A 16,425-nucleotide genomic window follows, 5' to 3' on the forward strand; every position below is an offset into this window, starting at 1 on the left:
TTTCTTTCTTTCTTTCTTTCTTTCTTTCTTTCTTTCTTTCTTTCTTTTTTCTTTCTTTCTTTCTTTCTTTTTCTTTCTTCTTTCTTTCTTAAAGTAAAGAGAGGGGCATTTAGCTGCTAAACTGAAGACTGATGTTCAGATAGCATCTGAAGTTTGGGGGGAGGAGAGGTTGTACTATTTCCTAGGGTAAAAAATGTTAGAACTCACAGAGAAATGGGATGGACAGAGGTGGGAGAGAGAGGAAATCAGGGGTAACAGAATTGTGCTTATTTAAATAAACCGTTGCAATACATCCATGAATAACAACAAGCACTTGGCTCATTCACAAATGGCTAACTGCTCAAAGCCAGTTCCACTCTCTTCTGTGCCCCGCTGGGGAAGCAGAACGGTAAGCACATACACACAGGAAACTGTGGAAGAACAAACTTTGTTAATAAAAAAAAAAAGGGAGTTTGTATTCTTTGTGGATAAATATAAGTATTATGTTCAAGGTAATAGTTTAATAGAATGAATGCTATCAGCAGGCGGAAGAATTACAAGCCCTCCGGAGGCGTTTGAACTTTTTCCTGAAACAGGAAATCGTCTGTAGGTGTTAAGCTTGGGAGAAGTAGAACCTCATTTCTGTTTAATATTGCTGTAAAAGTAATATACATATATATAGAATATCAGGCATTAATTAATGTGAACACAACCAAATTACCCATTTCTCCTGCCCCAAATCACCACATTGAACACCTTCGTGAACCCTTCGGTTGTCACCTGACCTAACTCTTTCACCACGTAGCTTTCAGGCCATATGCCAGCCAGCTCCCTCAGATGTCCACAAAGTGCTGCTGACAGGGGGGTTGTGTAAACCAAGATCAGACCGAGTCCCAGCTAGCTTCTGCCTATTGTGCCCTTCTGAGTCTTTTTAACCTAGCCCAGAGCTTTCTTGTTGTTGTTGTTTCATTAGGGAGATTGCCTTTAAGAATAGACAGTCGTTCCTCAGACTGTCCCTTTTCCCAGACGTGACTAGATGACTCGCTCACAGCTCTGTCTGCTGTATTTCCTGTGAAGCGGTTTACGACGTTTGCCAGTGTGGTTCCATTACTGGTGCACTCTGTAAGGACTCGGTGTGTCTGTTCTCAATTTGTCAGTGCAGTTTCTTCCATTTTATTGTCTTACTCGTGTGTGTGTGTACGTGTATGTGTGTGTGTGTGTGTCTGTGTGTCTGTGTGTTATACCAGTGTAAGTAGATGTGTGTCCAGGATATACTAGAGCACTGTAACTGAGGTTACAGGTGACTGTGAGGTGCTATGTGAGTGCTGGGAAGCAAATCCAAGTCCTCCTCAAGAGCAGTAACTACTCTTAATCACTAATCCATTTCTCTAGCCACCAGCGTATTTCCCTTAATAAGTAACGAAACGTCCTCACCTAAAGACCACTATACTGAAGAAAAGCCCAGCCAACCAGCCCAAGCTCTTTACTTTTTTTATTATTATTATTGTTTATTATTATTAGTTACATTTTATTAACTCTGTATCCCAGCTGTATCCCGCTCCCTTATTCCCTACCAATCCCACCCTCCCTCCCCAGCTTCTCCCTGCCCCTTCCCAAGTCCACTGATTGGGGAGGACCTCCTCCCCTTTCGTCTGGCCCTGTTTTATCAGGTATCTTCAGGACTGGCTGCAAAGTCCTCCTCTATGGCCTAGCAGGACTGCTCCTCCCTTGGGGGGGGGGGTGGGAAGGTCAAAGAGCCTGCCATTGAGTTCCTGTCAGAGATAGTCCCTGTTCCCCTTACTATGGGAAACCAATTGGTTATTGAGCTACCATGAGCCTCATCTGAGCAAAGGTTCTAGGTTATATCCGTACATGGCATGGTCCTTGGTTGGAGAAACAGTTTCAGAAAAAAACCCTGTGCCCAGATATATTTGGTCCTTGTGGGGCTCCTATCCTTTCCCTGTCATACTAACTCCCCTTCTGCCGAAGGTTTGGTTATGTGTCTTAGTATCTGTTTTGAAATGCTGCTTGGTAGGGTCTTTAAGATGCCTTCTGCGGTAGACTCCTGTCATACATCCAATGCACATCTCATTTGTCTTTCTAAATGAGGATTGATCATCTTACCCTGTGTCTGCTTTCCTGTTTATCTTCTTTAGGTGTACAGACTTCATTATGTTTATCATATCTTGTAGGTCTATATAAGCGAGTATATACCATGTTTGTCTTTCTCCTTCTGGGATACTTCACTCAGAATGATCTTTTCTAGATCCCACCATTTGCTTGCAAATTTCATGATTTCCTCATTTTTGGTTGCTGAGTAGTATTCCATTGTATAAAAATACCACAATTTCTGTATCCATTCCTCCGTTGATGGACATCTGGGTTGTTTCCAGGTTTTGGCTATTACAAATAAAGCTGCTACAAACATGATTGAGCAAATGTCCTTTTTGTGTACTTGAGCAAATTTTGGGTATATACCTAGCAGTGGTATAGCTGGGTCTTGAGGAAGCGCTATTCCTAATTGTCTGAGAAAGCGCCAGATTGATTTCCAAAGGGGTTGTACCAGTTTACCTTCCCACCCAAGCTCTTTACTTTGATGCACAATAGGGAAGCTTTATAACTCCAATAGTCTTTTCCCATTTATTCACATTTTCTTTCTATCTCATTTTTACATTAAAAAAGTCATGACATACAAGTGTTCACATCTGTTTGTTTTGTGTTTTCAATTTTGTAAGAGTTATTTTTATCTATTTATGTGGATGTGTATGCACATCTCTGTGGCACATACAGATAGATGATAGATAGATAGATGATAGATAGATAGATAGATAGATAGATAGATAGATAGATGATAGATAGATAGATGATAGATGATAGATATATAGATAAATGATAGATAGGTAGATAGATAGATAGATAGATAGATAGATAGATAGATGATAGATAGATGATAGATATATAGATAGATGATAGATAGATAGATAGATATATAGATAGATAGATGATAGATAGATAGATAGATAGATAGATAGATAGATGATAGATAGATAGATAGATAGATAGATAGATAGATAGATAGATAGATGATGATAGATAGACAGATAGATGTATATATACAAAGGACCTGCTACAGGCCAGTACAGGTCCAGTACTTGCTGCTTCAGTCTCTAAGTTCGTATGAGCTTTGCTCACAGTGATTTAGAGGGCCTTGTTTACTTGGTGTCCTCCCTCTCCTCTGGCTGTGCAACTCTTTCCACCTCCTCTTTCAAGGAAAATAGAGGAAATTTCTAAGAATTGATTTCTTCAGTTATTTCAGGTAAGGTGTTCAGGAAAAACCTCTTTGAGGAGGAATAACTTGGTAGAGAGAGAGGCAGGCCTCAAAGCTCAGAGAAGCAGAACATTCTGAGAACAGGGAACGTCCTGGACAAAAGCGCTGGGACAGAATCCCAACAGCAAGGCTTCTGGGGCTAGAACAGAAAACAAGGTGAACGGTCAGGAAAGCTGCTAAGGTGGAAAGACCAAGAACATTTGAGTTTTACAGGCTGGGGAACCTGTTTATATCTTAGGAGCAGCAGAAATCTAGTGGACCATTTTGACATGAGAAATGGCATGACTCGTGCTTTGGGGGGTTTTGTTATGTTTGGGTTTTTGTTTTGGGGTTTTGTTGTTTGTTTTTGGTTTTGTTTCATTTTGTTTTTCAAGATAGAGTTTCTCTTTGTAGCCTTGGCTGTCCTGGATTCGTTTTGTAGACCAGGCTGGCCTCGAACTCACAGAGATCCACCTGCCTCTGCCTCCCCGAGTGGTGGGATTACAGGTGTGTGCCACTGTGACGGGCTGGCATGACACCTTATGGAGGGACACGGGACCAGAGTAGGGATGTGAGTGGAAAAGGAGGCTGCTGTAGCAGGATGAGGAGAGACAATGGGGACTGATACTATGGCATGGTGCTAGTGGGAAAGGGATGGGAGACAGTCAGATCTACTCACCGAAGCAAAACCGAACATCTGTGTACCACTCCTCCGGGTATTCCGCGCAGTAAATCAGGTAGTAGGCTTGAAGGACTCCATTCCCTATGCAGAAGGCAACCGCCCTCAAAAAGATCAGTGCTGGAAAAGGCCTCCCTTTGGTGAGCAAAGAGTAAATAAATGTCCTAGGATGTAAGAAGAAAGTGATTACGGAAGAAGGAAAGAAAGGAAGGGGAGGGATGGGAATCCAAAGAGAGGTCAAACCACAAAATAGTCTGGGCAGATAACCACATTAAATTCATTGTTGCAGGTACTTTCCCATCCGTTAATTTCAGCCCAGCCAAAAAAGTGTTTGAGGTGCAAGCATGAGGATCTATGTTTGTCATTGTTGTTGTTGTCCCTTGTCCCCTACCTCAACCCCATCCTGTCCCAAACCCTGTCTGTCACCACGTCCCACCACGTCACCCACCACTACCACTGCTGTTTTCTTAAAACCCGCCATGATGGCATGTACTCATAAACCTAGCACAGGGGCACAAAGACATGCATTAGATGGATAGTTGCTATCTGGTCCTGGATAATTTTTGCTGAGCTATTTTTTGTTTTGTTTTGCTGTTTTGGGTTTTGGTCTTTTGTTATTGTTTTGGATTTTTGGTTGGTTGATTGTTTGGCTTTGTTTTGGTTTTGGTTTTGGTTTTGGTTTGGTTTTTGTCTTATTTTGTTAAAAGTGCATAGAAACTAGCATTTGGTGCCTCATTTTATTTACACAACAGCTACCATCCCCAGTCAGCATTTGATGAGGACAGAAGGAAGACTAGAAGAATTATCACCCCCAATAAAAAACTAAAGGAAACATTGGCTCCACGATAATTTCCGAATCAATGCTTTCTTGGAATTTTGGATATTAACTAAGACCTTGCAGCATTCTGCAGCACTCCAAGAAAGAAAAGGCTGAATTGCATGGAAGGCAACAAACCCCCGTGACATCATCTTGCTCTAGCTAGGCCCGTTTACCATGCTCTTGCTCTTTGCAACCTTAAAACCAATAGCTCGTGTTCCACGTGCTGGTGAGAGTAGGAGGCTATGGCTCTTTCACAGCCTCCTTCCCTAAGAAAAGCCTTTATTCCACCTGTTTAGTGGCTCCTTGCAGAGCTCTGCTCAAGAGGTTTGTCTATATTACACCTGACATGGTGCTGAACAATGCCTTTCAGTGTTCCGATAGCTTGGTACCCTGGGGTGATGACAAGAGGGATAAAGGTAAACCATATGAAAGTTTAAAGGGAAAGCTAGGGAATGAGATGGTCAGAGGAGTTTTGTAACACTCAGATGTACTCCTGGGCAACGTTGTATTTGGAGATATCAATATGAATGGGGCGCTCCAAAAAACCAGTACTCTCTGGAGTCTAGGGGTAACAGTGTGCCAACAGCAACAGGCAACCAGGTCTTCACCCATTAGCACCACTCCCCTGAGGGAGCCAGGGCATCATAAAGAAATGGCTAATCAAACACCAGAGGCAAGGAGCGCACAGAGTATGTCAGGGATGTTTGGTTGTGTTGGAAAGTAAGGGAACAATTGAAGATGAAAGGGAGGTAGGATGTTGCCCAAATTATGGATCCCAACTGCTCCACTAGCCATGCATGTGAGAAGCAGGGTATGGAAGAGAATAATGGCTGTAGCTGATTGTGAATATTGGATAAATTTCCATGAGTCCATACTGATCCATTAAAAATATTAAGACCTTTGTCACCAGAGGTGACTATTGCATCAGACCCTTAATTAATGACCAAAAGGTTTTTTTCTCAATAAGACAGCAACAAGGAAATGCTACAATTACAAAAGCTATCATTTGAGGGACCCCAAAATCACCAGACTGAGTCATCGCTCCACGACTTTTTTAAAAGAGCTGCTAAGGGCAAAAGAGTAAAAGAATCATTTTGGGCAGGATCGTGAGTGAGGTCACTGCCTGTTTTCCCTTCTTTTGTTGTAGGGGCCTCACACAAGAAAGCAAGTCAGCCCCAGCTATTTCTTCCCTTGCTCTTAGATTCAACCCTGGAGAAATCTACAAGACACCCTGCAGGGACAGGAAGCTATGACCTGGGAGATGAGGCAGGAGCCTCGGCACTCTCTGAGGCCAGCAGTTGTGTGATACAGCAAGGGACTTTTAAATGATGCTCTTGCTAACCTTTCTCCCCTTCCTTGAAAATAAGTCCTAGTGAACACTGCCACCAGTGTGGAGAACAGCTCAAGTCACCTAGGATCTTCGCAGGAATTCCAGAGGCCCACTAGAATGGCAGTAATGAAAATAGACACCCCCTAACTGGCCAGCCGCAGGCACCCATTCTCCCAACCCACCAAATCCCCACTGCTAGCATGTTGCAGCCTGTAGTCTACCCTCCCCAGAGCTGCACACCAGCCTGGTCCCTGGATGAGAACAGCACTGGGGACAATGTTTTGTGATGCTTGTGGCTCTCACCTGGAGTCTCATGTCTCCTGTGTCTTAGGTCCACAGGAGGACACTGACCCAGGCTTGTCTTTTATCCCTAGCCTAGCTAACATGACAAACACATTCCTCAGGAGAAATGACTCTAGAACAAGATAATTAGACACCTGAGAGACACAACCACTAAAGAAATAACCAACCAATGATAGAACACACAAACATCTTGAGTAAATAATGAACAATGTGTACTGGGTAACATGGAATTACCACAACAGAACAACTTCAAATAATCCCCAAAGGATCCTTGGATAAATGTCTTCTTCAAGGCAGGAAATGCCAATTAAAAGGGAACTGCATGATAATACAAGATATGAAAACTATACTAGCTAAAGAGCGCAATACATGCTACTAGACTCAAGTTGTTATGCGGAGAGTAAGCGGAGCACATTTCGCATTTAATTCATTCTGTGGGTCTGTCTGTCTGTCTGTGTATGATGTGGGAGCAGAGTAGGTGCATGGCACAATAATACATGGAGGTTAGAAGACTTCAGTTGTAGGATCAGTTTCCTCTTTCCACCTCTTCCTGGATTCTAAGATCCAGTCGGGTCTTCCGGCTTTTGTAGCTACTGCTTTTGCCATCACCTCTCTATCCCAGTGGTTGGCAACCTTCATAATGCAGGGAAGGATCTGCCAGTGGCCTGGGTACATGACCCTACCCTGTGGTCCTACTCCTACCCTGATAAAAGCACCAAAAGGAGTTACATGTTGCCCAGCATTTGCTTACACCACGCCTGAGATTGTTTATCCAAGCAGAAGGGAACAATAGAAGGTCCCTTCATGTTCCTGTGCATTCTCCTTGGAAAGAACACTGGTCTCAACGAAGAGGCCTTGAGTTTGAGCAATAGTTCTCTTAAGCTCCTGTGTGACCTTGAGGAGGTCACCTCCCTTCTCCTAGAAAATATCAATGTCATCATGAGGCTTTGAGTGGCAAAAGCCCTAGAGCAGTGACTCTCAAGCTTCTTGATCCTGTGACTCTTTAATACAGTTCTTTATGTTGTGGTGTCCAAACCATAAAATTATTTTTGTTGCCACTTCATGACTGCAGTTTTGCTGCTGTTTTGAATTGTAATGTAAATACCTGATATGCAGGATCTCTGATATGTGAGCTCCGAGAAAGGGTCATTGAAACCCCCACAGGAGTCCTGACCCACAGGTTTGAGAACCACTGCTCTAGCCCATCAGTAACATTTTCATTTTTTCCCTGGCCCCAGAAATGTAGAGGAAGAGATGACAATGATATTCAACACTTTTGTTCAGAAAGACGAGCAGGTGAGTCTTGGTTACAGAGTTAGGGATACAATGTGTATTCAGTGACATACTTAGCCCATGCTGGGTCAGGCCAAAGAGATGGAATGATGGGTTTTTTAGAGGCAAACTATTCAGATCAGATTCCTGTAATTTTACACATGGAGAAGCAAGAGCCCAAAACGGTTAAATGATGTACCCATAACTATAGATCCAACTGATGGGATAACAGCAGGACCTAGGTTTTCTGGGTCTGAGGAGTTGCCTCAGTTACTAAGGGCTTGGCACACAAGCGTGAAGCTTGGGTTCGGTTCTCCGGCACCACATGAGATCCAGGAGCAAGAGCTCACATCTGCAGCCTTGTGCTGTGGCCTTGGAGACAGAAAGATCCCTGGTGATCACTGGCCAGGGTTTCTAGCCAAATCGATGAGCTCCAGTGAGAGACCCTCACTCATAAAACAAGGTGAGAGGGCTGGAAAGATGGCTCAGTGGTTAAGAGCACTTGTGCTTGCAGAAGACCTGAGTTCGATTCCCAGCACCCTCAGCCATCCATAACTCCAGTTCCAGGGGATCCAGTGCTCTCTTCTGATCTCCATGGACACTGGGTACATGCATGGTACGTGGATAAGCATGCAAGCAAAACAACTCATATATATATATATACACATATATATGTATGTATATATATATATATATATATACATATATAAAACATGAAAAATAATAAGGTGATGAGAAATCGAAGAACCAAACTTTGGCTCCCATGTGCACGCACATACACTATATACACATAAAATAAAGTCCAATTAAATTAAACAGATCTAGGTCTTTTGCTTGGTTCTGTTACTACACTAAACTTGTTGATTACCCCCGAATTGAACAAAGCAATATATATAAACACATATATGAATATATATATGTGAATATATATATGAATATATATATGTGTATATATATATATCAGACAGACATGTCTGGAGTTGAATCTCGTGTGATGGAAACCACATCCTCAGGTTCATATGTTGATAGTGTTTTAGAGATGGGACTAAGGGATGTAATTAATCTACTCATGGGTTAGCAGACTACTGAAGAAGTGATTCTGTTGTAAAAAGCAGCCCTTTCCGATACGCGTGTCCTGCCTGGCCCTGTGATGCCTCTCTGCTGTATCATAATGCAGAAAAGAGGCCCTCACGTCATCCTTCTCCAAAATGCCACCAACATATGATCCTGAGGAGTGCAGTTTCCAACACACGATACAGATCATGCTCTTGACTTTTCCAGGCCCTAGCACTGTAGTCTAAAGAAACCTCTATCTTTTACACATGACTGGATCTGTTATAGCAACAGAAAAAGAACTAAGACAACTTGACTTTGTAAGTTTCATGTTCACGTGCACATGCACACTCACACACAACCACACCATTCATCCAACCATTTGCAGACAATAAAGGGCAGTGAAGTTCTGGAGACTGTAACCGAAGTCACAGTTGTACTTCAGAAAAGCAATTCTAGCTTCAATGCCTGGAAGTCTGCTCTTGGATCTCAGCAGCAAGCTGAACAAAAGCCCCGGGTTTGGGGTCAGAAAACTTGGACCAGTTTTGCGTTATCTAGAAACGGGGTCTCATTCCTTCCCTGTCACCCCCCACGATTGCTGTGAGGCCAAACTGGATCATCTACAGCTAGGCGCGTCACGCAGCGATACAGTTCTTGCCTAGTGTGCTCAGAGCATTGGGCTCTATTTCCAGAACCACAAGAACCATTCAAACAATCTTTGTAGATAGGTGTTTAAACTGTAACTTGACTGAAGAAAGGATGTACCCATGCATTGCTTTATAGGCAAATCAAATTGTATAGACTTAAACAGCCAGGTCATCTCACAAGCCTATACTTTTTACATCTTCGTTCTCTTGACCAACACCACCAACCCTGGGGGGACACAGAGACTGCCCTGCCATGCTGAACCTTCACACCTTGTGGTCCAGTCTCCTGGCCAGATGCTGGATCACAGAGACCTTGAATGCTCTGTTTTCAGTATCATCTCTTTCACAACCATAGGCTGCCTCCTTACTCCCTAGTCCCCAACATTACATTCAGATGTGGGCCCCTATTTCCCCTACAGAGCCCCTCTCTCCCTACTCATTCACAACAATGGCCACACTTACTTCCATGAATAAAATCACCACCTCAGCCTCTCATTTCCTTCAGAATGTGAAAGAAGAAAGAGGGGCCCGCAGCTCTAACTCCAGAAGGTCTCCAAGTAAATACAAGGACACAAGAAAAAGTATGTAACTCAGTATTACTGCTGAGGACTCCCTTCTCCCTGGATTCCCATTCTTGAGACCTTTAGGGGTCTAAAGGTAGATTAAATTAAAGGTAGGTTAGAGGGAAAGGGTTGAGAAGGCCGGCAGAGAATCATTTTAAAAATAGTTAGGCATGGAGATAACCTGAACCCCCTGCACAGAGGTAGCCTGTGGCAGCTCAGTATCCAAGTGGGTTCCCTAATAAGGGGAACAAGGGCTGTCTCTGACATGAACTCAGGGACTGGCTCTTTGATTACCTCCACCTGAGTTGGGGTCAGCCTTACCAGTCCACAGAGGAAGACAATGAAGCCAGTCCTGATGAGACCTGATAGACTAGGGTCAGATGGAAGGGGAGGAAGACCTCCAGTATCAGTGGACTGGGAGGAGAAGAAGAGGGAGGAAGGGTAGGATTGGGAGGGGAGGGGGGGGCTACAGCTGGGATACAAAGTGAACAAACTGTAATTAATAAAAATAAAATAAAATATAAAAATAAAAGAACTACAAAAAATGATTTTAAAAAATGAAGTGAGCTATTAAGCCTCAAAAAGATATATACTAATCTTGGCACAGAATCTTCTCAGTGAATAAAGCCAGCTTAAAGACACAAAAATATAAAAGAAAAGAAAAAAAAATAGTTAGGGCTGCCCCTGCACATATGTGGCCAATGGGCAGCTTGGTTTTCATGTGGGTTTCCTGGCCAGTGGGGTGAGGAGGGTTGCTGTTTCTGGACTCTATTGCCTGCTTTTGGATCACTTCCCCTGGTACAGCTGCCTGCCTGGGATGAGGGTATGCACAATCCTGACGTGACTTGATGTGCTGGGGAGGGTTGACACAGGGGAGGAGGGGAACTCCCCTTTTCTGGGGGGAAAGGGAGAGGGGAAGGAGGAAAGAGGGGCTGGGAGGAGAGGAACTGGGAAGAGAGGAGGAATGTAAAGTAAATAAACTGAAATTAAAAAAAAAAAAAGAAAGAAAGAAATTAGCTAGGGCTGAAGAGATGGCTCAGTGGTTTAAGAGCATGGGCTGCTCTCCCAGAGGACTGGGGTTCATTCCCCAGCACCCACATGACAGCTCACAACTGTCTATAACTCCAGTTCCAGCATATAGAATTTAAAAAACAATAATATTTTTTTAAATAGTTGTTTGGCTTCTAACAATGTAGTCTTGTCAGTTTTAACAGTGTTCCCCAAATGAGACCAAATGAGTCCAATTATTCAGCTTACGGTGCCTCCAGAGTAAAGCGTGCATCCAACCCAACCTATGGCCACCTAAGCCAATAATCTTTGCTTCCTAACCAAAGAGATGCGTCCAACCCGGCTGTCTACCGTGAGCTGAGATGCCAGAAGTCCTTTGTTGTTCATGCCACAGCAGTCTGTGTGCAGCACAGATGGTCTGATGTGCAGCCATTCAGGACCCAGGTTCTTCCGGGGCATCTGAAACATGTAGACGGCGGAGGAGGGGGGAAGACACTGGAAGATTCTGTAGGTTTTATTGAGGATCAAGTTTGGTGATAGAAGTGTCCTATATTTCCTTTGTCCCCACACAACCGTAACGGAAACTAGAAATGTAGCCCACTAGCTCTCCCAGTGGGAAAAGGAAAAGAAATTTGTTAAACATAGAGAATGGGTAGGAATCCAGAAATCCTAGGGAATGAATAAGGCGCTTGGGATGCAAATGACTTTGCTTTGGGAAGCAATTCAAAACAATATACAGCTCAGTGTAGGAAAAAAAGATTAAAAAAAATAAAAATGAAGAGAAGGGAAAGAGAGTTAGCTGGCTTAGGAGACTGCAAATCTCCTAAAAAGAGATTTGGAAAGAGAGTTGGACATAAGCTCCCCTTCAGGTCCATCTGGTTGGTGCTGTTTTTCAACCATCTAGAATCCGCCTGACCTTTGGCACACCTGTGAGAAAGTATCCTGAGTACGTTAATTGACGTGGGAAGGTTCATCTTAATCATGGTAAGGATCATTTTCTGAGCTAGAAACCCCAGACTATACAGGGCAGAGGAAGCAATGTGCACATCAGCATGCATGAACTTATTAGTCTGCACTTCCTGGCTGTGGGTGTGACGTAACCAGCTACTTACTTCAAGGTCCTGCCGCCTTGACTTTCCAACTGTAATGGTTGGACACTAAAACCACGAGCCAGAATAAATTAACCCCTTCTCCCTTAAATTACTTTGTCAGAGTATTTTATCTGAAAACTTAATAATTATTTTATGTATCTGTGTGTGTGTGTATATGTATGAATATATGGGTGCCATACGCTCGCCTAGTGCCCACAGAGGCCAGAAAAGAGTGTTAGAGCCCCTGGAACTGGAGTTATAGATGGTTGTGAGCTGCCATGTGGGTGCTGGGAATTGAACCCAGGGTCTCTGAAGGACAGCCAATGTTCTTGATCACTGAGCCTGAGTAATTTTATGACAGCAACAGGAGAAGAAACTCAGACAGCATCCTACGCTCTATGGCTATTTCCATGGCAAGGGACCATGTTTCTTTAATTCCTTCCTGCACTTCTAACGTAAATTTTAATTCTTTCATGCTCATTCAGATAGAGGCTGGTGATTATTCTGTAAATGTACACTTTTCTGTCACTGCTAAGTAAATTTTTTAGTGTGGGGAAGAGATGACATTCTCTTTGGAAAGAGTTAACTGAAATTGCAGATCCAAATTAAACCCAAAGGAAAAAAATAGAAATAACGTATCTTGAATATACCAACTCATATTTAACTAAATCTTCTTCAAATATAAGTGCTATTGCTAAGATTATCAAACCAATTGAGGACTCTCCACTATATGAAATTTTAGACTTCATTGTCAGTCAAAATAAATTTGGTTTCTGCAAATATGTACAAAACTTCCCTGTGTTATATTTCGCTGTTCTAGATAGTGACCCTGTGTCCTCTTTCATTCACTGTTCCATTTCCTTGGTTTCTTTTACAGCAAAACTCCTCTGAAGGGCGGCCATGTCTATGACATTTTCTCATCTATTGCCTCCTTCTCCACAAAAAAAAAAAAAAAAAAAAAAGGTCAGCTGGCACTATATTTCCAGACCAAGATCAGATTCTCAGCCCTCTTCAAGCTGGACAAATCCATCACTCCCTTCTCCTGGAAACAGTGCCAGCAAGCACACCACACTCCCTTGGTTCTTCTGCTTCATTGATATGTCCTGATCTTCCTTTGTGGGTTTGTTCTCAACCCCTTTGTCCTCCAAATCTTGATGTTCCAGGTCTCAGGACTTTTTTTTTTTTAACTTCATTAACCATAACCATCTATGTGATAACCTCTCCCCAGATAATATTAAATTGTGTCACTATGGTCTGACTATGTCTCACTCTTAAGGTGAGGTCTTTGGGGAAGCGGTTAGGTCACAAGAGCTCTACCCTCCTATACTGAAGGGTTACGGAAGTGGCTGCTTGTTCCTGCCTTTCCAAGTTCCAACATATGAAAACAACACAAGAAGGTCCTCAGCAGATGCCAGTGCCTTGATACTGAATCCCCACCTCCAGAACTGAGAGGGCTAAATTCATGTTCACTACAAAGGGCCCAGCAGATGCTGCTATCCTAGAAGCATAAAGTAAGCTGAGGCAGTATTCCAACCCATCCATCACTGAGACTCATGGACTCACAGGCAGGCCCCTGATAGATGCTTCATGCCATTGGTGTCATGAAGATTTCAGTCTTAACACACCCCAGTAAGACTCCCTAACCCCACTCTCCCCAATCTCCTCAAGGCTTCCTCATCCCAGGAAATTTCTAGTTTATTCTCTCTCTCTCTCTCTCTCTCTCTCTCTCTCTTCCTTTCTCTTCCCCCCTTTCTCTCCCTCCCTCTTTCCCCCACCTCAGGTAAATTTGTTAGTAAACGCTGTTATCTCTGTCTTAAGACCTTACTTCCGGAATGCAGCCATATCCCACCCACTCCACTACTTCCCCCACTAAAGTTCTCCTGAACAGGGTTTCAAAACCCTCCTCTCTTGACATCCATAGTCCTTCCACTACAGTCTCTTCTCTCCTGTGGCAAACCCAGTTAAGCCGTAAGCTAGGTCACATCACTTCCCTGGCTAAAAAAAACGCTGGAATGCTTCAGATTCCCTTCCAGATTCCCTTCCAGATTCCCTTCCTTCCAGATTCCCTACGTTGGGCCCTCCAAGAACAACTGCAGCCTCACCCCCCACTTCCCTTTGCCCACCTCACTCCAGCTGCTCTGGCATTTCCCGCATCACCTGGGCAAGGCCAGCACATGCCAGCTCAGGCCTGATGCCACTGCTTTAGAAAGCTCACACCCAAGCCTCCACAGCCTGTTTTTTGTTTGTATGTTGTTGCTGAGTGTGCTAACATGTCAGCCTCCCTGACCACCTTGCACAAAACAGGAACCCCAAACGGCTCCCGTGCTGTCCTCATGAACCTGCCTCGAATTTCTAACAGCCCTGTTTGCTAGGCAGCAACACAGCTTACTAGGTTGCTTATTAATTGTCTCTCCACACAAAGACGTACAGTTCCTATGCGGGAATGAGAGGCTGGCAGATGGCAAGAGCCAAGGGGGATGGATGATACCAAAGAATGGTGTCTTCCAGACACAACGGGACTGATAGACCGAACTTGCATTTGCATGTATATGAACTTCAAAGGTCCAAACCAAACAGGGTCCCAGAGCTGAGACGGGAAAGCGGACATGAGCCCCCACCCCAAACCGAGAAGCTGTCTCCAACTGCTAACTGCTCACAAAGGAAAAACTCGTCTCTCAAAGGGAGTCCCAGAGGGTATATAAACCACACTTAAGGCCAGGCCCCATGCCCAACAGTAGATGGCCAATGCAAAACAAATTCAAAGGTATTTGTGGAGTTTGTTTGCTTGTTGGGTTTAGTTTTGGTTTGGTTTTTGGTTTGGTTTTTTGTCTCATGTTGCTTTGTTTGGCTTTTTTTTTTTTTTTAACCTTACTGGTCTTTTGCTTGTATATTATGGTTTCCAATTTTGTATCTTTATGGTATGAATGTATGAGTGAGTGTGTGTGTGTGTGTGTGTGTGTGTGTGTGTGTGTGTTTTGCATGTTCTCTTTCCTCCTCTCTCTCTTTCTTTTCTCTCTTTTTGGCTTTTGGAGACAGGGTTTCTCCATATAGCCCTGGCCTCTCAATAGACAAGGCTGGCTTCAAATTCACAAAGATCCACCTGCCTCTGCTGAGATTAAAGTTGTGCTCCACCACTGCTACCACCACCACCTGGCTCTTTGTTTCTTTCTTTTCTGTTTTTCACTTTGCTTTGTTCACTTTGCTTTATTTTCATTTATTTGCCTGCTTATAGTTTTAAGAAAGAAAAATAGAAGGCATGAGGTTTGAAGGGTGGGAAGTTAGGGAGGATCTAGGAAGAGATGAGGAAGGAGAAACAGTGATCAGATTATATTGCATAAAAATTATTCTTAATTAAAAAACATAAAATTCTGAAGCAGTGTGATACTTTTCATCCTGTGTGCCATTGTGTCTGCAGCACCCAGAACATAGTGGGCCTGGAACTGATGTGGAATAGATTCGAGTCTGTCATCTACTATAAATGGAATCTATTCGGGGCACGCAAATCTTGAAATTCTATCCCCTAAACACATATCATAACTGTCACTTCCAGGAAGGTGAGCTACCTGCACTTTTCACCTCTTCCTCTTGCTACACAGGCACAAGCCTCTGGACACCGTTCATAATACAAGCACAAGGAAATTCTGAACAGTAGCAGGGCAAAGGCACACAGTAAAGACTTAGAGACCTAACAACAAGGCAGCAGCGAGTTCCCTGGGTTTTCTTTCCACCTCCTCTTTCCTAGAGTTAAAGTTGATGGAGTTAGTGACCATAAGACAGAACAAGAGGAAACATAAAGACAGTGGGAATCCTCTCTCTCTCTCTCTCTCCTCTGTCTGTCTGTCTCTCTCCCCTTTACTCCTCTCTCCTCCACCTCCTCACCCTTCTCTCTCTCCCTGTCTCCCTTCCTCAATCCCTCCCTCTCATCCAGAGACCAGGAAAAGGAAAAAGAAATGTAACCTGACTCCCACCCAACAATAAAATTCAGAAAAAAGTTCCCCCACCCCAGCACTGAGCCAGGAAAGGCTCTAAGTAGGCCCTGTCAGATTGTCAGAGAGGACTAAGGGGGAGCCAGAACTTGAAGTTTTCCATATTCTCTCCGTGCAAGGTGAGACCCTGTGGCATCCTGACCCTAATCCTCCTCCTGATCTGGGTGGTATTTAGAGAAGCCTGAGTGAAGAGTGGAAATATTCCCCACTTTCCAGCCATGGTGAGGCTGCTCATTCCCGCTCCACAGAGTTGGGAGAGGCTACTTGGGAGGAGAATGGAAACATGGTTTCCAGCCAGGCAGATGTCAGCCGAGGACAAGTGTGGATCCAGGACTCCCATCCCCGGCAACTGCAACCTGGAGTCTTCATGTTCAGGTAACCTGGGCT

The 16,425-nt window shown here is 43.7% G+C and overlaps 1 protein-coding gene across 3 annotated transcripts in view; it reads right to left on the reverse strand.

Moving 5' to 3' along the window:
* Positions 1-16,425, reverse strand: part of Srd5a2 (steroid 5 alpha-reductase 2) — a 39,264-nt gene that overhangs the window by 9,933 nt on the left and 12,906 nt on the right. For all 3 annotated transcript variants that reach the window (XM_055627529.1, XM_055627520.1, XM_055627511.1), the window contains exon 2: positions 3,966-4,129. In XM_055627529.1, the coding sequence (XP_055483504.1) occupies positions 3,966-4,129 (164 nt within the window). The remainder of the gene's footprint in view (positions 1-3,965; positions 4,130-16,425) is intronic.

The sequence above is a fragment of the Psammomys obesus genome, unplaced genomic scaffold (assembly GCF_907164565.1).
Source record: "Psammomys obesus unplaced genomic scaffold, mPsaObe1.curated_primary_1811, whole genome shotgun sequence".
Taxonomy (NCBI): domain Eukaryota; kingdom Metazoa; phylum Chordata; class Mammalia; order Rodentia; family Muridae; genus Psammomys; species Psammomys obesus.